The 24,034-nt window shown below is 37.0% G+C and overlaps 1 protein-coding gene across 2 annotated transcripts; it reads left to right on the top strand.

The window, feature by feature from the left end:
• Nucleotides 1–77: 77 nt before the first annotated feature.
• GEMIN2 (gem nuclear organelle associated protein 2) lies at nucleotides 78–22,752 on the top strand. 2 transcript variants are annotated; one of them, XM_081547819.1, is made up of 10 exons: nucleotides 78–229; nucleotides 592–676; nucleotides 3,521–3,610; nucleotides 3,883–3,942; nucleotides 8,265–8,378; nucleotides 9,912–9,956; nucleotides 11,110–11,178; nucleotides 12,478–12,588; nucleotides 14,995–15,053; nucleotides 19,324–22,752. In XM_081547819.1, exons 1-10 carry the CDS (start codon nucleotides 93–95, stop codon nucleotides 19,361–19,363), a joined length of 810 nt encoding a protein of 269 aa, XP_081403945.1. In that variant the 5' UTR covers nucleotides 78–92; the 3' UTR covers nucleotides 19,364–22,752. The 2 variants fall into 2 exon arrangements, with proteins under 2 accessions (XP_081403945.1, XP_081403946.1); XM_081547820.1 differs by lacking the exon at nucleotides 9,912–9,956.
• The last annotated feature ends 1,282 nt before the right edge of the window (nucleotides 22,753–24,034 follow it).

Here is a 24,034-nt window from a genome sequence, read left to right as displayed (position 1 = left end):
CAATTCCGCGCCGAACGCGCCTCCACGTGCGCCTGCGCTGTGACCTCCAGCTCTGGCGCATGCGCTGGGTGGGAGGCTCCTTATTGAAAACTATGGCGTGGGCACCTGCGGAGTCTGCGGTGGAGGAGTTGATGCCACGGCTTTTGCCGGTGGAGCCCTTCGACTTGACGGAAAGTTTCGATCCCAGCGTACCTCCGAGTACTCCACAGGAATACCTGAGGCGGGTCCAGTGAGTGTTGGACCCTGTGCGGGTGGGCCGGTTGTCCTTATGCCTTTGGGCACCGCGCCCGTACCCCGCTCGACCCCAAAGTGCGATAAAGCCCCACTTCTGTTCCGTCCCCATACTCGGTCAGAACAAAATGCCTTGATTACATCTTTGTGTGAGCGAGTTTCTGTGAACTTCATTTTATTAAACCTGATTACTCGGGACGAGATACATGCTCTTAGATTGCTTTCAGTCCAGATAATTTGAGAAATGTATTGTTTAGAGCTTCAATTGCAATTCTGAAGTTTGTAATTTTATATTGAACTGTAGAAGTTGGATCGTGAACAATAGTAATCACGTTTTTTGCATTTATTACTTGTTTGTAGGATCGAAGCAGCTCAATGTCCAGATGTTGTGGTAGCTCAAATTGACCCAAAGAAGTTGAAAAGGAAGCAAAGTGTGAATGTTTCTGTGAGTGTTATTACGCGTCAGGGGATTTTTTTTCCTCCCCACAAATTAAAAGACGGATGTTCACCCTATAGTGTCAGAAAGTATCAGAGAGGATCAGTTACAATGTAAGATTTGACTGCTGTATGCTCAGTAAGACATGTGCTTGTACTTTTTCCCCCAAAAGGACAGCTGGCGTTAATGCCTCCAGAGAGGCTTTCAGTAACCCTGGCATTAGTGGAGATATGCTCATAACACTTTAGGAGCATGGTCCGATCTTCATGGAGTCTTTAAATAGGTTATTTATGCTGGCCTTTATTTTTAAGGTACCTTTTTCCAGTTCATAATTATTATTGGGCTGGTGTTTAATCTTAGAGTAGTTTGTATGTTTTGAATTTGACTAGGTTTTGTTTTTTAAAAATGGAAACCCAAGTATCACACTTTTCTACCTACTTGCCCACTGTGAACCTTTTTCATTCATTTATTTATCCAGCACATTATTAAACTAAGCAACTGTATGCGCCAGGCACTGGGAAGACAATAGAGGATGAGATAGAAAAAGTCCCTCAGTTCAGTTCAGTTCAGTCGCTCAGTCGTGTCTGACACTTTGCGACCCCATGGACTGCAGCACGCCAGGCCTCCCTGTCCATCACCAACTCCCGGAGTCTACCCAAACCTGTGTCCATCGAGTCGGTGATGCCATCCAACCATCTCATCCTCTGTCGTCCCCTTCTCCTCCCGCCCCCAATCCTACCCAGCATTAGGGGTCTATTCCAATGAGTCAGCTCTTCGTATGAGGTGACCAAAGTATTGGAGTTTCAGCTTCAACATCAGTCCTTCCAATGAACACCCAGGACTGATCTCCTTTAGGATGGACTGGTTGGATCTCCTTGCAGTCCAAGGGACTCTCAAGAGTCTTCTCCAAACCACAGTTCAAAAGCATCAATTCTTCGGCGCTTAGCTTTCTTCACCGTCCAACTCTCACATCCATACATGACCACTGGAAAAACCATAGCCTTGACTAGACGGACTTTTGTTGGCAAAGTAATGTCTCTGCTTTTAAATATGCTATCTAGGTTGGCCATAACCTTCCTTCCAAGGAGTAAGCGTCTTTTAATCACCATCTTCAGTGATTTTGGAGCCCAAAAAATAAAGTCTGACACTGTTTCCACTGTTTCCCCATCTATTTGCCATGAAGTGATGGGATCAGAAAAAGTCCCTACCCTTGTAGAATTTGCTTCTCCTGAGGAAGACATTAAAAAAGCAAACAATTATATATTGTGTCTATTGCTGTGAAAAAAGTTAACATATAATGACTAGTAAGTAACAGGGAGAACTAGTCTGGATGGAGTAGTCACAGAAGGTCCACTCAATACTATTTAACCTATGGTAGATTGCCAGGAGAAATATCAATAACCTCAGATATGCGGATGACACCACCCTTATGGCAGAAAGTGAAGAAGAACTAAAGAGCCTCTTGATGAAGGTGAAAGAGGAGAGTGAAAAAGTTGGCTTAAAGCTCAACGTTCAGAAAACTAAGATCATGGCATCTGGTCCCATCACTTCATGGGAAATAGATGAGGAAACAATGGAAACAGTGTCAGACTTTATTTTTTTGGGCTCCAGAATCACTGCTGATGGTGACTGCAGCCATGAAATTAAAAGACACTTGCTCCTTGGAAGGAAGGTTATGGCCAACCTAGATAGCATATTTAAAAGCAGAGACATTACTTTGCCAACAAAAGTCTGTCTAGTCAAGGCTATGGTTTTTCCAGTGGTCATGTATGGATGTGAGAGTTGGACGGTGAAGAAAGCTGAGTGCCGAAGAATTGATGCTTTTGAACTGTGGTGTTGGAGAAGACTCTTGAGAGTCCCTTGGACTGCAAGGAGATCCAACCAGTCCATCCTAAAAGAGATCAATCCTGGGTGTTCATTGGAAGGTCTGATGTTGAAGCTGAAACTCCCAATACTTTGGCCACCTCATGCGAAGGGTTGACTCATTGGAAAAGACCCTAATGCTGGGTAGGATTGGGGGCGGGAGGAGAAGGGGACGACAGAGGATGAGATGGTTGGATGGCATAACCAACTCGATGGACATGGGTTTGGGTGGACTCCGGGAGTTGGTGATGGACAGAGAGTCCTGGCGTGCTGCAATTCATGGGGTCGCAGAGAGTTGGACACGACTGAGCGACTGAACTGAACTGATGGTGGAAGGAGAGCAGAGTTTTTAAATTACTACAGTTCCTTTTCCTTTTTCGTTCTAAGTAATTTGTTTATCTGATGTTTATTATCAGGAGATTTTAACTCAGACACTATAATGTTTCATATGATTTCTTTACAGAAATTTTTAGTTGATGACAGATGATATCTTGTATACCTGACTTTTAAAATGTGACCACACTCAATTTTATTTCAAGGCAATACGTGATCAATTGTGACCTATGTGCTGTTTTGAGAAACAAAAGTAGCCCTTGTAAAGTCAAATGTCTTGAATTATTTGCATTCTGCTCATACCAGAATGTTTTATTTGCATTATGTCTTTTTGTTTCAAACAGTTTTGCTATTATAGAAAGGTAGTACTGGGTTATATCTTTAGGTCTCATATTTGGATTTTGTAGAAACTCCAACTATAAACTATTCAAGATTGCTTTTACTAAAGCAGCTATATAAAGATCTTTTCCTAATGTCTTAAACTCAGACATAAGTGAATTGCCGCCTTTTTTACATCTGCAAAAAGTACTTCCTTTCTTGTGTAGTCTTACTTGCTTTATTACTCATTTTTCCTCTTGATTCTGCTTTTACTTTGCAGAGGCTTGAGATTGTAGTGGTAACACTTAACATTGATTCTAAAATTTATGAACTGATTAGCTTTCAGGATGCCAGCCTGCCCCCGAAGGCTATTCCCCCACTCTTCAGTGGCAGCAGCAACAAGTGGCACAATTTTCAACTGTTCGGCAGGTAGGTGTACTTTAATCATTTCATCAAATTAAAGCCTTCCTTCAGATTTATTTCTGTTCTTCGACTGTAGTTGGAAAAATTGGGGCTACTAAATATATAAAGATAAGAATATTCATGAATCAATTACCAAATTATTATTATTATTATCATTCGATATAATACAGTTTGAAACATTTCCCAGGCTTTAAGATTGTTAGAATGTTGTGCAGCTATTGATTTCTTTTGAGTTATCCATTCTATGAAGATCATTTGTCTGATTTCTCTTCCTTTAGAGTGTGAACAGACATAGAAGTCACTGGAAATCACAACAGTTGGATAGAAATGTGACCATGGTATGTAAGTTTCTCTCTTTAGATTGTAAAGTGTATAACTATTTGAAATAGTCCGTATTTACTTCCAGTTCTTAACGACTCTCTTGTTTAATCCCTATTATTTTCGTTCTCTCCTATCTACCATTAATAGTAACAGTTCCATTGTCTTTTCACCTGAAAAGGATAGAATAAGTAATGCAAGTTATCTTTATGATACCCTTAATCCACATCTTGAAAGACTTTGGATCACTCTCTACAAGACTGTAAAGGTTTTTCTAGACATTTGGTTTTCAAGAAAGTAAATACATTTTCAGTATTTACAAAAAGATTGAATAAAGGCTCCTTGGATTTTCCTGATGAGGTAATGGTGCCAGTACCAGTGACTGACTTTTTAGTAAAGTTTGTCATGCTTACTGGAAAGTACTATTTCATGTTTTATCAGCTTAGACTAATTTTTTTAAATTTTTAATTGGAGGATGGTAATTTATATGTTCCATGCTGCTCTCCCAATTCGTCCCACCTTCTGCTTCCCACACTGTGTCCACAAGTCTGTACCCTGTGTCTGTATCTCCATTGAAAAAGTAAAAGTGTGTGTCGCTCAGTCATGTCTGACTCTTTGCAACCCTATGGACTGTAGCCCACCAGACTCCTCTGTCCATGGGATTTCCCAGGGAAGAATACTGGAGTGGGTTGCCATTTCCTTCTCCAAGGGCTCTTTCCAGCCCAGGGATTGAAGCCAAGACTCCTGCATTGGCAGGCCGATTCTTTATCACTGAGCAACCAGGGAAGCTCTTTAACCTCTTAGGGAGTCTCATATTCTTCTGGAGAATCAAATGAAAGCTATTTATTTTCAGAGGGGGGAAAATGCACCTATTCATACAATTTTGCTCATTTTTTCAGGTGGTTCATAGATTTCAGGGGGGTTTTTTTGGCCATACTACGCTCCACGTGGGATCTTGGTTCCCTGACCAAGATCCAACCCTGATCAAACCCACGCCTCCTGCAGTGTAAGCATGGAGTCTTAACCATTGCCCCACCAGGGAATTCCCCATAGATTTCAGATTTTAGAAGCTTCTTCTAGGCAGTGCTTCCTAACATCTTTTAAATGATGTCACTTTGGGATAAATGGAGGAAGCTGCTCTCATGGCCTAAGACTACCAGCTGAAATCTGAGAGATTCAGTGTGACCTCTCTATATGCTTCTGTATACTAGTTGGAAGTTCTGCTCTAAGGAAAATGTAAAAGACACTTACATCACTTGCCCAAGATCATTTAACTCATAACAGTTATAGCTGAGATACAGACCAAACTTGGTCTGATTCGAAAGCCTTTCACTGTACAGGGAGGCCTCCTGGTAAGAAGAGGGAGAGGGCGGTAGGGAGGTAGATACATTTTTTCTTTGCTCAGGGTAAGGACTTTTGGGTACCTACATAATTCAAAAAGAGGCTGCATCAGTAACACGATGATGAAATAATTTTGTCGAAAAAGAAATGACAACATAATTAATTGATTTAATAAATGAAGATCCTCCATCAAAACGGGAATATTATATAGCAGTAACATATATTCATCATGGCAGATGTAAAACATGTAAATAATAAGATGAAGAATTTTTAAAGCAACCTCTGATGGCAACTATGTAAATATGAACATTGATTGATTGATCTAATCATTTGGTAAGCACCAACCGTATGTAATAATTAGGATTTTCAGTGCTACCTGAAGCAGAAACAGTCTCTGACCTAATGGAGTAATGGGAAAACATTGTTCCAGGACAGTAGGCTTTTACCTTTTAGGGGTTTTGTTTTCCTTCTGAGAATCTAATGAAAGCTCTTTATCCTCAGGCGGGAATACTGCATGTGTATGTAAAATGATTTGTGAGGTGATGTGTGCAAATAGAAATTGTTCTGTTAACTGAATCACTTTGCTATACACCTGAAACTAACTCAATATTATAAATCAACTATAAATAAATAAATTTTTTTAAAAAAAATTTTAGATCATGCTTTTTTCATCTGACAGTGTAGAATAAATCTATTCCTTCTTTGATTGGACAGCCTTTTATGTGAAGTATGTAATTATGTCTCCTTCCTTGGGATAAATAGGCCTCATTCTTGTAAGCATTCTCAGAGTATTATTTTTTATATCAATTTTACATCTTTATCACCCTCTTTTGAGCACGTACTTGCTTGTCAGGGATTTGATTTAGGTCGTACCTGAATGGTCTAGTGGTTTTCCCTACTTTCTTCAATTTAAGTCTGAATTTGGCAATAAGGAGTTCATGATCTGAACCACAGTCAGCTCCCGGTCTTGTTTTTGCTGACTGTATAGAGCTTTTCCATCTTTGGCTGCAAAGAATATAATCAATCTGATTTCAATGTTGACCATCTGGTGATGTCCATGTGTCGAGTCTTCTCTTGTGTTGTTGGAAGAGGGTGTTTGCTGCAAAACTCTGTTAGCCTTTGCCCTGCTTCATTCTGTACTCCAAGGCCAAATTTGCCTGTTATTCCAGGTGTTTCCTGACTTACTACTTTTGCATTCCAGTCCCCTATAATGAAAAGGATATCTTTTTGGGTGTAAGTTCTAAAAGGTCTTGTAAATCTTCATAGAACCGTTCAACTTCAGCTTCTTCAGCGTTACTGGTCAGGGCATAGAGTTGGATTACCATGATACTGAATGGTTTGCCTTGGAAACGAACAGAGATCATTCTGTCATTTTTGAGATTGCATCCAAGTACTGCATTTTGGACTTTTTTGTTGACCATGATGGCTACTCCATTTCTTCTAAGGAATTCCTGCCCACAGTAGTAGATATAATGGTCATCTGAGTTAAATTCACTCATCCCAGTCCATCTTAGTTCACTGATTCCTAAAATGTCGATGTTCACTCTTGCCATCTCCTGTTTGACCACTTCCAATTTGCCTTGATTCATGGACCTAACATTCCAGGTTCCTGTACAATATTGCTCTTTACAGCATTGGACCTTGCTTCTATCACCAGTCACATCCACAGCTGGGTATTGTTTTTGCTTTGGCGCAATCCCTTCATTCTTTCTGGAGTTATTTCTCCACTGATCTCCAGTAGCATATTGGGCACCTACTGACCTGAGGAGTTCATCTTTCAGTGTCCTATCTTTTTGCCTTTTCATACTGTTCATGGGTTCTCAAGGCAAGAATACTGAAGTGGTTTGCCATTCCCTTCTCCAGTGAACCACATTCCATCACTTCATGGGAAATAGATGGGGAAACAGTGTCAGACTTTATTTTTGGGGGCTCCAAAATTACTGCAGATGGTGATTGCAGCCATGAAATTAAAAGATGCTTACTCCTTGGAAGGAAAGTTATGACCAACCTAGATAGCGTATTTAAAAGCAGAGACATTACTTTGCCAACAAACGTCCATCTAGTCAAAGCTATGGTTTTTCCAGTAGTCATGTATGGATGTGAGAGTTGGACGGTGAAGAAAGCTGAGTGCCGCAGAATTGATGCTTTTGAACTGTGGTGTTGGAGAAGACTCTTGAGAGTTCCTTGGACTGCAAGAAGATCCAACCAGTCCATCCTAAAGGAGATCAATCCTGAATATTCATTGGAAGGACTGATGTTGAAGCTGAAACTCCAATACTTTGGCCACCTCACGCAAAGAGTTGACTCATTGGAAAAGACCCTAATGCTGAGAAGGATTGGGGGCGGGAGGAGAAGGGGATGACAGAGGATGAGATGGCTGGATGGCATCACTGACTCAATGGACATGGGTTTGGGTAGACTCTGGGAGTTGGTGATGGATAGGGAGGCCTGGCGTGCTGCAGTTCATGGGGTCGCAAAGAGTCGGACACGACTGAGTAACTGAACTGAACTGAACTGAACTTGGCTGCCAGTATTCATTAAAGTATGATCCATACTAAAAATGTCCCACATATGGTGTGACCACTTGGGTCGTGTATTGGTTTGCTAGGACTGCTGTAACAAACCACCACCGATGGAGTGGCTTAACAAACAGTAATGTATTTTCTCACAGCTTTGTGGGTTAGAGGTCTAAGATCAAGGTGTCAGTCGGTTTCTCTAAAGGCCTCTCTGTCTCTCTCTCTTGCTTGCAGATGGTCATCTTCTAGCTGTGTCCTCACATTGCTTTCTGTGTGCATACACATCCTAATGTCTTTTCATCCAAATTTCCTCTTCTCACAAGGATGTCGGTCAGATTGGCTTAGGACCCGCTCTATCCACGGTGAGGGGACACAGTTCACTCCATTACAAGTGTGAAGTGGTGGGAATATGAAGGAATCCTCACTTGTTTTTTCATTGTTCAGTATTAAAGAAAATACTTAAGTAAATTCATCTTTTCTTTAAGCCAAAATCTGAAGATGAAGAAGGCTGGAAAAAATTTTGTCTAGGTGAAAGGTTATGTGCTGAAGGGGCTATTGGACCAGCTGCAAGTGAAAATCCTGGAATCGATTATGTACAAGTAAGTGATACTGTGACTAAACAAAGAAAAAACAGGTCATAGTTTTGGTGCAAGATTTAGTGTATAGACTTAGCAGAATACAGCTTACGCCAAGTCCAGTCTCCTGACTTTTTGTAAGCCCATTTGCTAAACGTAGAAACATAATAGCTTTTTTGTTTTCCAAGATTGTAAAAATATTTTAAAAAGCAAATAATATATGACTGATTTATATCAGCCTAGTTTCTAAAACAGTGTGTGCTTTAGCTGTTTAATAATTTTTTGAGCTAGATAGGAGTTTTTTCTTTTAATGATTAGGCAAGGGTCAAACAACGAGTTCTGAGTAGTCAGGGAAACAAAGGAAAACATGACTCAGGTGCTTAAAACTACTTAATAAATTGCATATTCTGGCGGTGAAATGTTGAGGCTATATTTAATTTATATTTTATAAATATAAAGATTATTTACATTTCATATGACTTTAATAATAAATTATGTGGCCAGCTGCTGCTTGTCCTTCAATATTCACCTGCCCCCAGGCTTGCAGATGTTTATACATCTGCATTACTGGTAACTCCCTATTCCATGTTGTCTGTTCTGTTGAATAGGTATTTATTGTTTTCTCTTTGGTGCCACGTTTTGTTTTTCTCATTTAAAATTAGTTCATCCCCTAAATGTAAAAGCTCTGAAAATCACTAAAAAAGACCAAGACCCCAATTTAAAAAAAAAACTGAGCAAAGGATGTAAAGAGACATTTCACAGGAAGGAAATGCAAATTGTTCTTATATGAGAAGATGCCCAAACTCACTTAAAATAAAAACATTACTTACAACTCTACTGAGCTGGCATTTTTCAGTTTACGTATTGGTAAAGCAAGTTTGACACCCTCTTAATAAGGGCTGGGAAGACAGGCACTCTTAGGCATGGTGGTGGGAGTGTAGACAGATTCAGTTCTTTGAGAGCTAATTTGATGCTGTTTCTTATACAGCACTTGTTCTGTTGGATTATATCCCTAATGTATGTTACTTTTCAAAATTTTTTAATTTGGCAAAGAATATATATTTATTCCGTTTGTTATTGCAAAATACACTTTAATGCGTGTCCACTTAAGTTTCTTATAAGTCGGTACTGTTTTCATAATCAAAGCTCCCAACATTAAATTCCAAAGTAATTTTTTTATTTAAAGCAGATTAGGTTTGAAAGAATTCATTCAAGAACCCTTGCATCCCCAAAATGTTTGCTTTAGCTAAAGATTTTGAGTGTGCACAACTTATTAATACTATACTATGTTTTTTATTACATACTTTATTTTAATATCTTCATTACTCAAATCATTCTATATTTTTACATTTATGTATTCAAATGTCAAGACATTGTTTTCTTGGGCATTATTAGCATAATGGTTCATGGAATGTTTTATTGTAATATATAATGAAGGAATTGTATCTATTTTTTGTTTTTATAAAACAGCATGTTGACAAATTCACCAATTTAAAAAAAATGAAGCCTCCTCTTTGTAATGCCACTTAGTAAACTTCAGTCTCATTTTTCTTTCAGATTGGTTTTCCTCCCTTGCTTAGTATTGTTAGCAGAATGAATCAGGTAAAATATATCTAATAATAATAAGAATATATGCATTCTTCTGTTTGCAGTGTGTGTTAAGATATTTGAATACAGTTATTTAATATTTACAGTATGTAAGACCCTGTCCTAAACGCTTTAAAATTCTTATTTAATCCTCACTACAACCTTATATGGGGAATTATTAGTAATATACATTTTTTTAATAAATGAGGAAACAGTTGGCGATTAAGTCATTTGCAGGTGGTTTGTTAGCAAGTTTTAATGGCAGCACTGGAATTCAATCCCAGGTTGATCTCACTTCGGAACTCATGCTCTTGATCATGGTGCTAAACTATTCATACGTTTATGTTTCAATTATAAGTCTTAGATTATGGGGTTTGAAGAAAATACTAAGGTTAGATTGCTATTTCTAGTTCCAGATGTTGTACACACTTCATTAAGAATGAAATTTGAATTTCTTGGGTCAAAAAGGAAGCAATATGGATTTTAGTTGTTCAGTCTCTCAGCACTAGGAACTCTGTTACCCACTTAAAGAGCAAATAAAACTTTGATTGTTTTGTATTCACATATATTGGATACCCTTGGAAGATAAATTTTTTTTAACAAGTCATACTCTGTTGTAAATAATATACTGGCCTACAGTTTTACTTACTTGATCATTTACATTAAGATACTCTAATAATTATACTAAATTCAATGAGAGTGACTTTTGTAAGTGTCCCATCTATATTAGAATAAGCTAGAGAATTTGGAAGATTCTATCTATATAGCTTTAAAATTAATGTTTCTCTAGCTAACTTTGTCTTTAGATTTGTACTTTGATTTAATGAAAATAAGCTGAAGGTATTTATGCAAAGACTTTTTTTAAGAGTATGTGGAATTTAAAAAAAACAGTTCTCAACTAAATTAGTAGTTACTAACTAAATCCTAGGCTTTAAACCGTATTGATAATTGAAAATATATAAAAATATTTGTCAAAAAAGCCTCATCTCACTGAGTGTTCCATCTAATCAAATTACTAAATAGAGTCAAAGGTTTCTCTTTAAATCTAAAGAAGTCCATTTTAAGCAGAGTTGCTCTCTCACTGAACTTAATGTAACTCAGCTTGAACTTGTCAGTGTTTTATTACTAATGCTGTTCTTCCATGTCTTTCCCCTCCCCATTTTTTTAGGCAACAGTAACTAGTGTCTTGGAATATCTGAATAATTGGTTTGGGGAAAGAGACTTTACTCCAGAATTGGTAGTACTGCATCTTTTTCTTTTCATAATGCAGACAAAATTATATATACTTACCTTATATGTAAGCTCTACATTATTTGTATATATGTATGTGTTATTTATCTATATGTATAATGCAGACAATGCTTGTTTGCAGTAAAATAAGGAACTTACAATAGAATGTTAATCAACATAGTACTTCCTTCATTGAGAGTCTTGCATTGGGGAGAAAAAAAATCAACCAAATAGTTGGTTTATATCCTGGGAGAAGCTGCTTATCTTTTCACAGATCAGTAACAAACAGAATGGCTACCAGTCTGCAGACCCCATTTCAAATAGTCCTGGCTTGAAGAAGTTTGAAATGCATTTTCTTAAATGGCTTTGAAATCCAGTACACTAAAGAATACCAGAAATAGGTATAATAGCAAATATATGTGCCAGGCTTTGTTCTAAGGATTTTATGTATAATAACTCCTTGAATCCTTCAGTAACCTATGAGCTATTATTTCCATTTTACAGATGAGGAAACTGGAGCACATAGGGATTCAGTAACTTGCCTGAGGGCACACAGGTTATAACTGGCAGAACTGAGACTCATGCTGGGGCAGTCTGGCTGCACTCTGACCAACTATACTGTGCTGCCCTTCTATTTTATTGCTTTACACTCAGAGCTTAAAAATTTTTCACCTTCAAAATTGGGTAAATTTGATAGATGTTATATAAATGAATTGTCCACTTAATCCCCTAATAAGAAATTTTATCATCCTTTGCAGTTAGATTTGATTTTAAAAACAAGTATTTTTCACCATTGAGGATATTTGCAAAAATACCAGCTTCAGAGTATATCTGAAGTGGATCTGAAGCTTCAAGGCTCCCAGTCAAAACACAAGATATAATCTTGGCCCTCCAGAAGCTTCTGGTCAAGTTTAAATGTATACCTGTTCTTTTCATGTAGAAGAGAATCCCACTCACTCTTTGTGAAAGAAACCTGGATGTGAATCTTTTTGTTCAAGAAAAAGTCATTGAAATAAAGCTTGAATAGAGCGAAACCATTTTTTTAAAAAATGGAAAAAAAGTCCATTGACTTGGGGTTGCTTGAGGAGCTAACTTAGTGTGTTGCACAAATTGCTATTTAAACTTTGTTCTAATACTCTTGAGTAGTCCCTGGAGTGATGTGTTGCTCCAAATAAACTCAGTCATGTGTACTGCTGGTGCAATATAACTTGATACGGCCTTTCTGAGGTACAATTAAGTGATTATAAATTAAACTTACTACTTTGGTGTACTTTGCCTACTTACTACTTTTTTAAATCCTGTATAGGGAAGATGGCTTTATGCTTTATTGGCTTGTCTTGAAAAACCTTTATTACCGGAGGCTCATTCACTGATTCGGCAGCTTGCAAGAAGGTGCTCTGAAGTCAGGCTTCTGGTGGTAAGTTCATACTCACTATATCTCATCGGAAGCACCCAGCAGCTTCTGCAGTGGTAAAGAACAATTTCAGTGAAATAACAAAACGTGGACTATGTTGTTAGTCAGGATTAGATTTAGCTGCGTAAGTCCAAAAGAACGTTATCTTAAATAAAAGGGAAGTGTTTTTCTCAGACAAAGGAAGTATGAAGGTAGGCAGATTAGATCTAAGGTGGCAATAACCCAGGGCTTCAAGTTCTGCCACATGTGGTTTCCCTCCCCAAGCTCACTTCATAATCCAGGTTCCGCCAGTAGGTTTCCCTAAAGGAAGCTGGGAAGTAGAGAAGGTCCTCCTTCTCTAAAGCGCCTTCCCAGAGCCTCTTACAGGCACATCTGGCCAGAACAGCTCATTGGCCAGAATTTGGTCACATGACCATAAGGAACTATAGGAAATGTTTATTTTAGTTGGGTGACAGTGTACCCATCTAAAAATGAGCTTTGTTTGCTAGACTATGCCAAAGCCTTTGACTGTGTGGATCACAATAAAGTGTGGAAAATTCTGAAAGAGATGGGAATACCAGACCATCTGACCTGTCTCTTGAGAAACCTGTATGCAGGTCAGGAAGCAACAGTTAGAACTGGACATGGAACAACAGACTGGTTCCAAATAGGAAAAGGAGTCCGTCAAGGCTGTATATTGTCACCCTGCTTATTTAACTTATATGCAGAGTACATCATGAGAAACGCTGGGCTGGAAGAAACACAAGCTGGAATCTAGATTGCCGGGAGAAATATCAATAACCTCAGATATGCGGATGACACCACCCTTATGGCAGAAAGTGAAGAAGAACTAAAGAGCCTCTTGATGCAGGTGAAGGAGGAGAGTGAAAAAGTTGGCTTAAAGCTCAACATTCAGAAAACTAAGATCATGGCATCTGGTCCCATCACTCCATGGGAAATAGATGGGGAAACAGTGCCAGACTTTACTTTTTTGGGCTCCAGAATCACTGCTGATGGTGACTGCAGCCATGAAATTAAAAGACGCTTACTCCTTGGAAGGAAGGTTATGGCCAACCTAGATAGCATGTTTAAAAGCAGAGACATTACTTTGCCAACAAAAGTCCGTCTAGTCAAGGCTATGGTTTTTCCAGTGGTCATGTATGGATGTGAGAGTTGGACAGTGAAGAAAGCTGAGTGCCGCAGAATTGATGCTTTTGAACTGTGGTGTTGGAGAAGACTCTTGAGAGTCCCTTGGACTGCAAGGAGATCCAAGAGATCAATCCTGGGTGTTCATTGGAAGGTCTGATGTTGAAGCTGAAGCTCCAATACTTTGGCCACCTCATGCGAAGGGCTGACTCATTGGAAAAGACCCTAATGCTGGGTAGGATTGGGGGCGGGAGGAGAAGGGGACGACAGAGGATGAGATGGTTGGATGGCATCACCGACTCGATGGACATGGGTTTGGGTAGACTCCAGGAGTTGGTGATGGACAGAGAGGCCTGGCATGCTGCAATTCATGGGGTCGCAGAGAGTCGGACACGACTGAGCGACTGAACTGAACTGAACTGAAGGGGAATCAAGAAGCCACAGTGGTCAACTAACAGTTTCTGGCATAATAATGGTTTTGAATTTTTCTAGTTAGACCCTTACTCTAACTCATGCCTGCAGCATTAGGATATAAATTAATTCGATGCCAGACTAAGCTGATTTTTTTTTCATTCCTCCTTTTTCCTGTATAAAATGTATAACTGTTCTCCACTGACTACTACAAAATACTTTCATTAAACTTCCATGAGATGGCACAGACTAATTTAAATGGCCTGTACTCTGAGCAAAATGTAACTTGTTACCATATATTTAAAGTGAATTTTAGGAAATGTGTAGTTCAGAAATAACTTCCTTCGTCATTGAGAACCCTGATCTGAAATATTTTCTTTGAAATATTTTTATATACATTTTTTCCATTAGTATCCATTTAGGATGCAGGGTTTTTTCAGTCTTACACTTGGAATCAGGAAAAGTATCTCTCCCAAGTTATCCTCCTTAGAGCCCTCAACTCTTACTTCTTTCCAGGACATATTCAGGAGCTTTCTTTAAAAGATCTTAGATGTTTCTCAAGAAATCCTTAACTCTACAGTTTCTCTATTTTCTTTGATGTTTTCTATATCCATGTGATTATTACTGTCATCTAATAAAATGTTCATGTTTTGCATCTTGAAAGGAAACTTCCTTCAAAAATATTAGGTGATTGGGACTTTGCTGGCAATCCAGTGGTTAAAACTCTGCTTCCACTACAGGGAGCATGGGTTTGATCCCTGGTCAGGGAACTAAGATCCCATATGCTGCGAGGCCACAATAAAAGAAGAAAAAATTAGAGGATAACAGACTACATTTACAGCTTTCTTTTTTTCTTTTTTCTTTATTTTTTAGGACAGCAAAGATGATGAGAGGGTTCCTGCTTTGAATTTATTAATCTGCTTGGTCAGCAGGTAAGTAATCCTTGACTTCTTGCTTTATAATAGCATTATTAATGGTGGTAGAAAGTATTGTTTCCATTTTACAGTGAGGAAGTTGAAGCATAAGGAAACAGTATTATATGTATCACAATTCCCTTTATTTTTTTCTCTATAAATAATGCTCCATTGAAGATTCTTACACATACAGCTCTATTTATTGCCTAAGGATAAATTACTGGAAATAAGTTAAAGGGCTTGCATGTACTTGTAAAACCGAGATATTTATTGCATTTGCTTTCTAGAAAGATCATACCACTCTGGGTTCCCACTAAAATGTTGGTGAGAGTGCCCATCTCCTACTATTCAACACTGAGCGTTTTCAGTTAATATAAATATTTCCATTCTAGTAATAAAAAGATGCAGATTATTTTTATTTGCTTTGTATGGTTATCCATAAGGATAGAATATGTTTCATTTTATTGCAGTTTTTTTCAATTGCTTGTGTCCTTTGTTCATTTTCAGTTGGGGCATATTTTTATTTAGTAAATTTTTTATTTCATTTCTTACATTAAAATTCCACCTGGCATTTACATGAAAATGTTTTCATATTCTAAATTCTTGTATGAGAGTATGTGTATACATACACACACATATTTATTTTAGGTCTCTTTCTGGACTTGCTATTTTTGTTCATTGGTCTGTGTTTTTATTCCAACACTAATAACTTTTCAATGCTTTATAATATATTTAAATATTGGGATGTTAAGTAATACTGTGTTCATTTTTCCCATTGCCAAGCAAGACACTTTTTCAAAATATAAACATGTTCAGCGTGTAGTTTCTTGATCTATAATAATTATGCTAATGATGATAATTAATACTTACTGGGCAATTTGTGCCAGGCATTTTTCTTAGTGCTTCAAAATAGGAACTCATTTAATCCTTAGAAGGTAGGGCAGAAGTTTCTGAGGCTATAGACTTCATTTAGAAAAGTCTATAGGTTATAGCAGGCTTGAAAACCAGATAACATAGGCCTTGACTCTGTTGTAACAGCTTCAGTGTAAGTAACTACATGGTTATAAGTCTTTTGTGTTTTTTGTTGTTGGTTTTCTTTTGATAGCTTTAAGGCAATAGCTGCTAAGTCATAGAAATACCTTATCAGATGAGTAGGATCCCATTCAAACAGGATCCAATAACTGTTGTGCATGCATAGTTGCTTTAGTGTGGTGTCTGACTCTTTGTGACCCTGTAGACTGTAGCCCACCAAGCTCCTCTGTCTGTGGGATTCGCTAGGCAACAATAGTGGAGTGGGTTGCCATGCCCTCCTCCAGGGGATCTTCCCAACCCAGGGATCTAACCCAGGTCTCCTGCATTGCAGGCAGATTCTTTACTACTGAGCCACTGGGGAAGCCCCCCAGTAACTGTTAGCCACCTTAATTATTTTACCAATCATAATTATTTTTTATGCTCCTTATTATAGAGGTTTTTAAACACATAAAAATATAGTAAAATAAACCCCCCAGACCAATCCACCACCCAGGTTCCACAGTTACTAACTCTACGCCAGGATATTTCATTTATCTGTTTTGTTAATATATTTTAAATAAATATTGGACATATTATTTCTCCTATTTTAGTGTATCTGACTGATAAAGGGCTTTTAAAAAAGCATGACTGTAATACTGGTCTCATAGCCAGTAAATTTGGTGATAACTCAGTATCATCTGATGCCCAGTCATGTTTCATACTCCCTAATTGTCCCATGAATGTCTTTTTATGTTTGAATTGTTCAAACCAGGATCCAAGCAGGATGCAGATGTTGCATTTGTCTGGTATGTCTCTTAAGTGCCCCCATCAGCCCTTTCGGTTTTTTTCTTTGCTATTTATTTGTTGAAAAAACTGGATCCTTTGACCTGTAAAATTCCCCATATTTTGGTTTTGACAACTAACTGCATGGTGGTGTTTAATGGTTCGTTTATCTTGCATGTTTTTTGTAAACTGGTAGGTAGGTCTAGAGGTTTGATTATATATAACGGTGTTTGTTTGACAAGACTGTATGCTCTTGTGTCTGGTTGTCCCAAGTAGAGTGGTGTGAAGTTGACCTTCACATTCAGGGAAAGGGAAATAGTCATTCTTTTTGATGGTCAAATTGTTCTATCTTTGGATAGTGGGAGCCCTTCAGATCAGTTCCTATGCTTTTCGGTCTATAATCTCAGTGGTCTTTTGTATTTTATAGCTTTCTTACTTTCTTCTCTGCCAAGATGACTCAGTTATTTCTTGGGCACTTCTGGCTCCAGATCTGGAATTAGTCTTTTCTCCTGGGAGTGCTCGTTCCTCTTTCAAAGTAGGAAATGGTATCTTAGAGTCCTCAATTTGAACATTAGGGAAGCTTGATGTTTTGGGGTTGGTCATTGTATTTAGGCCTTTTCACTGAACAGAGCTATGAAGTATGTATTTTTTAGAAAGAAAAATAAAATCATAGGTCCAAGTTGATATTTCAGTTCTAATTTAAGATTACTTGATTTTTCTTAATAACATAATTATTGACTTTATCCTACAATATTCACATAGTAGTTTCAGAATAATAATACTAACAATATCACCAGTAGTAAATCTGTTGAAGTCCATTTGAGAATTCTTTGCAGTTCTTTTTGTCTATGGTATATCTCACTAGTTACATATATCAGAACATCATGTTTAAGATTACTTGAAATTATTTTCCTGTTTGGTTTATGCCACCAACCTAGTATAGGAGAAGATTCATTTAGTGGAGTCTGGTTAGTGATTTTATTTTTACTTAAACTTGTATTATAATTTCATAAAATATTTACATTGTTCCAAAGTTAAAATTGTAATTTGTATTGAAGCATTTTAGAATCCACCTTTATCCTCTGTAGTCTCTTTTCTCCCTTTTGTAGTTATGTTTTATTGTTAATTTTTGATTTATCCTCCCATTCACTGTTTTTTAAAAAATATAAGCAAATGTATATATACTCTTCACACGCTTACAAAACATAACATACTTAGCTTTCCATTCTGTACTTTGTTTTTTCACTTAATGAATCCTGGGAATCACATGGTAGCAGTGTAGATATTTTCCTTATTCCTTTTTTTATAAAAGCCTTGTAATCTTTCACTATGTAGATGTACTGTAGTTTATTCAGCCAGTCACTTTATTGATGGATACTTGGGTTGTTTGTGGTCTTTTGCTATTACAAAAACATTATTTTTTATAGCTGAGTAATATTCCTTATATGTGTATATAGATGTATCTTTTTGAATTAGTGTTGCAATTAATATTTTTAAGTATACATTAATTTTTTTAATTGAAGTATAGTTGATTTACAATGTTGTATTACTTTCTGGTGCATGGCAAAGTGATTCAGTTATGCATATATATATATACTATTCTTTTCAGATTTTTTTCCCATTATAGTTTATTACAAGGTATTGAATATAGTTCACTGTGTTGTACAGTAGGACCTTGTTTATTTTGTATGTAGTAGTTTGTATCTGCTCACTGGGAACTCCTAATTCATTCTCCCCTGCCCTGCCCCTCACCTTTCTCCTTCAGTTACCATAAACTTGTTTTCTATGCCGGAGTCTATTTCTGTTTTGTATCATTTTGTTCATTTGTATCATTTTTTAGATTCCACATAAAAGTGATATCATATGGTATTTATCTTTGTCTGACCTACTTCACCTTGTATGATCATCTTTAGGTCCATCCATGTTGCTGCAAATAGCATTATTTCATTATTTTTTATAGCTTAGTAATAGTCCTTATACGTGTATATACTTGTTCCTTTTTGAATTAGTTTTCTCCAGATATATTCCCAGGAGTGGGATTGCTAGATCATATGGTAACTCTATTTTAAGTTTTTTTTAGGAACCTCCATACTGTTTTTCCATAGTGGCTGCACCAATTTCCATTCCCACCTACAGTGTAGGAGAGTTCCCTTTTCTCCATACCCTTTCCATCATTTGATGATGGCCATTCTGACTGGCGTGAGGTGATACCTCATTGTAGTTTTGATTTGCATTTCTCAAGAAATTAGTGATGTTGAGCATCTTTTTATGTGCCTGTTGGCTAGCTGTATATCTTTTTTGGAGAAATGTCTGTATAGGTTTTCTGCTTATTTTTTTGATTGGGTTTTTTTGTTATTGAGTTGCATGAGCTGTTTATTTATTTTGGAAATTATACCCTCATGGATCACATCATTTGCAAATACTTTCTCCCAGTTCATAGGTTCCCTTTTCATTTTATGCTTTCCTTCACTGTGCAAATTCTTTTTTTCACCAGGTATTTTGACCAGCGTGACTTAGCCGATGAGCCATCTTGATGTAGCTGATCTCTCAGAGATAGAAGATACTTGTGATGAAGACAGCCTGAGTCTGAGGAAGTGCAATGCCAGTTCAAGCGCAGATTCTGTCACATTTTCAGCACTGTGTGAAGAGTCTTCAACTTTACCTGTGCAACTCAGGTTGATCTTCAGAAGATAGATTATTATTTTGAATATCTGAGGTATCTTTGAAAGATCTTACCCAGTTTTTAATGAATAGTTTAAGCAGTTTTCTGTAATCACGTGCTTTTAAAGCAGAAGTGAAAGATTTATTGATGAAGCATCCTACATTGAAACTGTATGGTGAAATTGTACAGAGGTCTTTGGTGCTGTTTTGTTGTTTATTTACATACACACATATAAAATTTTATTGAAAATATGTTTTGGTTACTAAATTTTGTTTGACTCTTTAACAAAACAGAAGAGCAGACTAATGTCCTTAGTATTAGAATTAAGATAATCTAGATTACATGGCCTGTGTATTCATAGTTAGCAACAAAATTAGTCTGATGTTTTCTCTTCAAGCTTGGTACTTTTATTTTTAAAAGCTTTCTTGCATAAACGCAATTTTTTCTTTAAAAATCATTTTCTGTAATACTATGAAGGTCAACTCTTAATTTTTCTGCCACATCTTTTATCGTATCACTTACAGTTTTTCTACTTCTATATCAGGTAGGAGTGTTTCATAGTTTAAGTGACAGAGGATCCAATGGTTTTTCAAATAGGGATTTATTTTTCTCATATAACAAGAAGCCTAAAGGAACTGGCATTGGTTCAGTGACTCCACTTTACCAAGGTCTCTGCAAGTCTGTTAATTTTTCCCTCATGGTGAGATGGCCACTGCAGTGCAGAGCAGTGTGTCTATTCAAGACACAAAAGTGGGAGAAGGAGGCAGAGCCTCCCACATCTGATCCTTTTCTCATAAAAGCAAACCTACTCCAGAAATTCACAGCAGACTTGTGTTCATCTGTTGGCCTTGAATGTATAAAATCATTACCTCTAGCTCCAAGAAGAATGGGGAAATGAAATTGTAAGCTTTTCCAATCTTTCTAATGGGAAATGGAAAAGGAAAAGAGGATTGGGAATAAACTTGGATCGGGCAACCAATAGTTTTGCCACTAGTTATAAATGGAGCAGATATAATTTTGTATTTTAATCTTTTCTACCGTTTTGTCTTCCAAAAGTTGGTTTTGGCAGTGGGGGAGGGGGGTTGCACCCAATGGCTTGTGGGATCTTAATTCCCCAACCAGGGATTGAACCCCAGCCCCTCAGTAATCAAAGCAAGGAGTCCAAACCACTGGACTGCCAGGGAATTCTCTCAAAAACCTGAGTTTTAAATGGTAGCCTAGTAGTCTTAAGTTGTGTTTTAGCAGAATTTAAACACTCTCTCATTGTTGGATATTTAATCTGTTTTCAGTGCTAATCCAATATAGAAAATATCTTTATATAAAACTTTTTCCTTTCTTTGACCAGAAGTTCCCCAGAGTAGGATTGCAAGTCATAAGATTCCAACAGTTAAATATTGCTTTTGAAATTTAACTGAGGTTTTAAAATTAAGAATTTATTTTTCTCATTAATTCTGGTTTGAGAAGTTCAGGGCTGGTGTAGCAGCTGGCTGTAACTATCTTAAATATCCTAGGCTACATCCAGATTTCTTTCATCAATCGTAGAGGTGAGTTTTCATCTTTTTAGTCATGATATGGTTGTTTTATCTCTTTGAATCTACATTGCAGGGAGGATAAAAAGGGACCACACTTCTTGATGTCATATCAGGGGAGAAAAGTATTACAAGCAACCCTCAACTTACACATTATTTGCCAGAATTATGATATTTTCTACTTAGAATGAAGGCTGGAAAAGGTAATTATTGGTGAGCACATTGTCACTCCTACCAAAAATGGTTCTGTTAGACAAGAGGGGAGAGGGGCTGTTGACTAGGCAGCCAGCAGTGTCTACCATGAAGAGTTCAGATCTCCAACCAATAACCACAAGTAGCCTTGTAATAGCCTCATGTTCTTTGCTATTTGATCTTTAGTGGGTAAGGCTAGGGACTGATTTATTATTAGTAAAGGTATAAAGTGTCAGTTATTGTTATAACTAATGTATAACTTTTCCACGGCTAGTGGCTGAGTATGTAGTTATGGTCACTACTCACACAGAAGAATTAACGTTCCTGAGGACTAGAAACAAAAAAGGCAATTTTGCATGTGCAGAAGACAAGTGGTATACGAAATTATTTTAACGCTGTTATACCTCTGTTTTCCAGCAAGCTGTAGGTCTCTAATATTTAACTGAAAACTTATTTTTGTAGTAACTTAACTTGGCATAAGGATATTTTTCAGGAATGTAGAAACAAGATACTTTAAGCCACAAATATAATTAGGCAAACTATCAATATAGCTGAAGGGTCTATCAAGTCTTTAACAAATAAAAGTATCTTCTGATGTTAATGAGAAATTGAAGAGGAAAATTTTTCCAACCCTTTGACACAGAAATCTTTTAAGTTCATTGAGAAATTACACATTTTAAATACAGAATTTAGAGGTAATTATTTTGAAAATAATGGCTACCATACAATAGTTTAATCAGGTCTGTGGGGGTATGGACCAGATAAATTGGATTGCACCTATATTTTTTTCCACATAAAAGATTCATTACTTCTTTTGGTCAGGAGGATATTATGCATTCATTAAATTGTGTTCATACTTTTACTGTATTCATTTTTTTTTAAAGATGAGATTATTTCATCTGTGTCTCTTAGCAGAATAAGTCAGTTAGAGACTGAACTAGAGGAAAAGTGGTTCAAGTTACCAGTTTTACCATCTGGGGACAAAAAATAAAAATGTGTTAGAAATTGAGAAAGATGAATATAGCAGTATATAGTAGAAAAGCAGCCCAAATGGACCAAGACAGGTTCTGATGACATCTCCAGGCTTAAGTTCCTTTATAGAGGTTTGGCTAGTAGACAAGGGTTGAACTGTCATCATGGTTAGTATAGGCCACTGACTATAGTTTATAAACTAGTTTATAAAGCTACCTCATAGTTTGTCATTCATACAGTATATTTACTTTTGAAACATACATCTGCTCTTCAACACAAGTTTACTGTTCACTTAGGGCTGTTGATGACTATAATTAAAATATAAAGTTGTAGAGAAAGATACCCAAATAAAAATATCTTTATTGTGGGATTACTTTAAAATAATCTACTGTACAATTTACTTACAACTTTCAAGTCTTTTGGATATACTCATAGTCATGTATATTTATGTTTATAATATATTTTATATATTGCATGTGTGGTATCCTGTAAAAAAAAAAACCTTTCTCTTCTAGGACCAATTATCATCATTCCATGTAAGCAAATACATACAGCTCTATTTCATCCTTTTTACTGGCTGCGTATTATTTCCTTGCTTGCCAGTACAAATCAAGTGCCATCAATGAATATAATCAAATAGTGAAAATCCTTATACATACAATGAACATTTAGGTTGGTTCCACTTCTTGGCTACTGTTAATAATGCTGCAGTGGACATGGGAGTGCAAATAACTCTTCAACATCTCGATTTAAATTATTGAAATAAATACTCTCAAGTGGGATAGCTGGAATATATAGTAGTTCTAGTTTTAAATTTTTGTGAAATCTTTATACTCTCTTCCACAGTGGCTGTATCATTTTAACATTCCCACTGAGAGTGCACAAGGGTTCCAATTTCTTCACATCCTTGCCAACACATCTTTTCTGGTTTGGGTTTTTTTTAATGGCCATCCTAACTGGTGTGGGGTAGTAACTTTGATATACATTTCCCTCACTAGTCATGATACTTAGCATCTTTTGATATACCTGTTGGCCATTTGTATGTATTTTTTGGAGTAATATGTGTTTCAGTCCTCTGTTCATTTTTAATTGGGTTATATGAGTTTTTTGCTAGTTTTAGTTCCCTGTACACTTTAGGTATTAACCACTTACCAGAGAACATGGTTTGCATCAGTTTTCCCCGTTCCACAGGGCCACTTCACCCTCTCTTGTTTCTTTTGCTGTGCAGCTTTTTGGTTTGATATAGTCTCACTTGTCTGTTTTTGCTTTTGTTGCCAGTGCTTTCAGTGTCAAATCCAAGAAATCATTGCTAAGACCAATATTATAAAGCTCTTTCCCTGTTTTCCTCTGGGAATTTTAAAGTTTCAGGTCTTGAGTCTTTAACACAGTTTCAGTAGATTTTTGTGCATGATATAAGGGTCCAGTTCCATTCTTTTGCATGTGGATGTGTATTCAGTTTTCCCAGTACCATTTCTTGAAGATAAGCTATTAATTTTTTCTACTATTTTGCTTTATTTGATTTTCTACAAGTCTTGAAAAGGCCTTCTCTACTACAAGATCATAAAACCTCATATTGTCTTTAGCACCTCATGGTTTTATTGTTTTGAATGTAAACCTTTGTCTTCCCCTCCCCCTATAGAAAAAAGAAAATTCAATATTCCCATACTGTTTCTTGTATAACCTAACTTTTGCCTCACCTCTACCAAGACAGGCTTATTTTTTGGTTACAAGTGGTGGCACTAATGGTAAAGAATCTGCTTGCCAATGTAGGAAACACAAGAGATGCAGGTTCAAACCCTGGATTTGGAAGATCCCCTGGAGAAGGAAATGGCACCCAACTCCAATATTCT

Source organism: Giraffa tippelskirchi, chromosome 12 (genome assembly GCF_054371585.1).
Source record: "Giraffa tippelskirchi isolate mGirTip1 chromosome 12, T2T-mGirTip1v1.2.pri, whole genome shotgun sequence".
NCBI lineage: Eukaryota > Metazoa > Chordata > Mammalia > Artiodactyla > Giraffidae > Giraffa > Giraffa tippelskirchi.
Note: the sequence above shows the minus strand (reverse complement) of the source record. Positions and strands in the feature narration are given on the sequence as shown.

Bases quoted from the DNA above. Each gene is read 5' to 3' on its own strand.
- GEMIN2 (XM_081547819.1), top strand. From the start codon at position 93: ATGGCGTGGGCACCTGCGGAGTCTGCGGTGGAGGAGTTGATGCCACGG. The intron at 677-3,520 runs GTGAGTGTTATT...TGAACTGATTAG, and splicing joins AGCAAAGTGTGAATGTTTCT to CTTTCAGGATGCCAGCCTGC. The intron at 12,589-14,994 runs GTAAGTTCATAC...TTTATTTTTTAG, and splicing joins CTGAAGTCAGGCTTCTGGTG to GACAGCAAAGATGATGAGAG.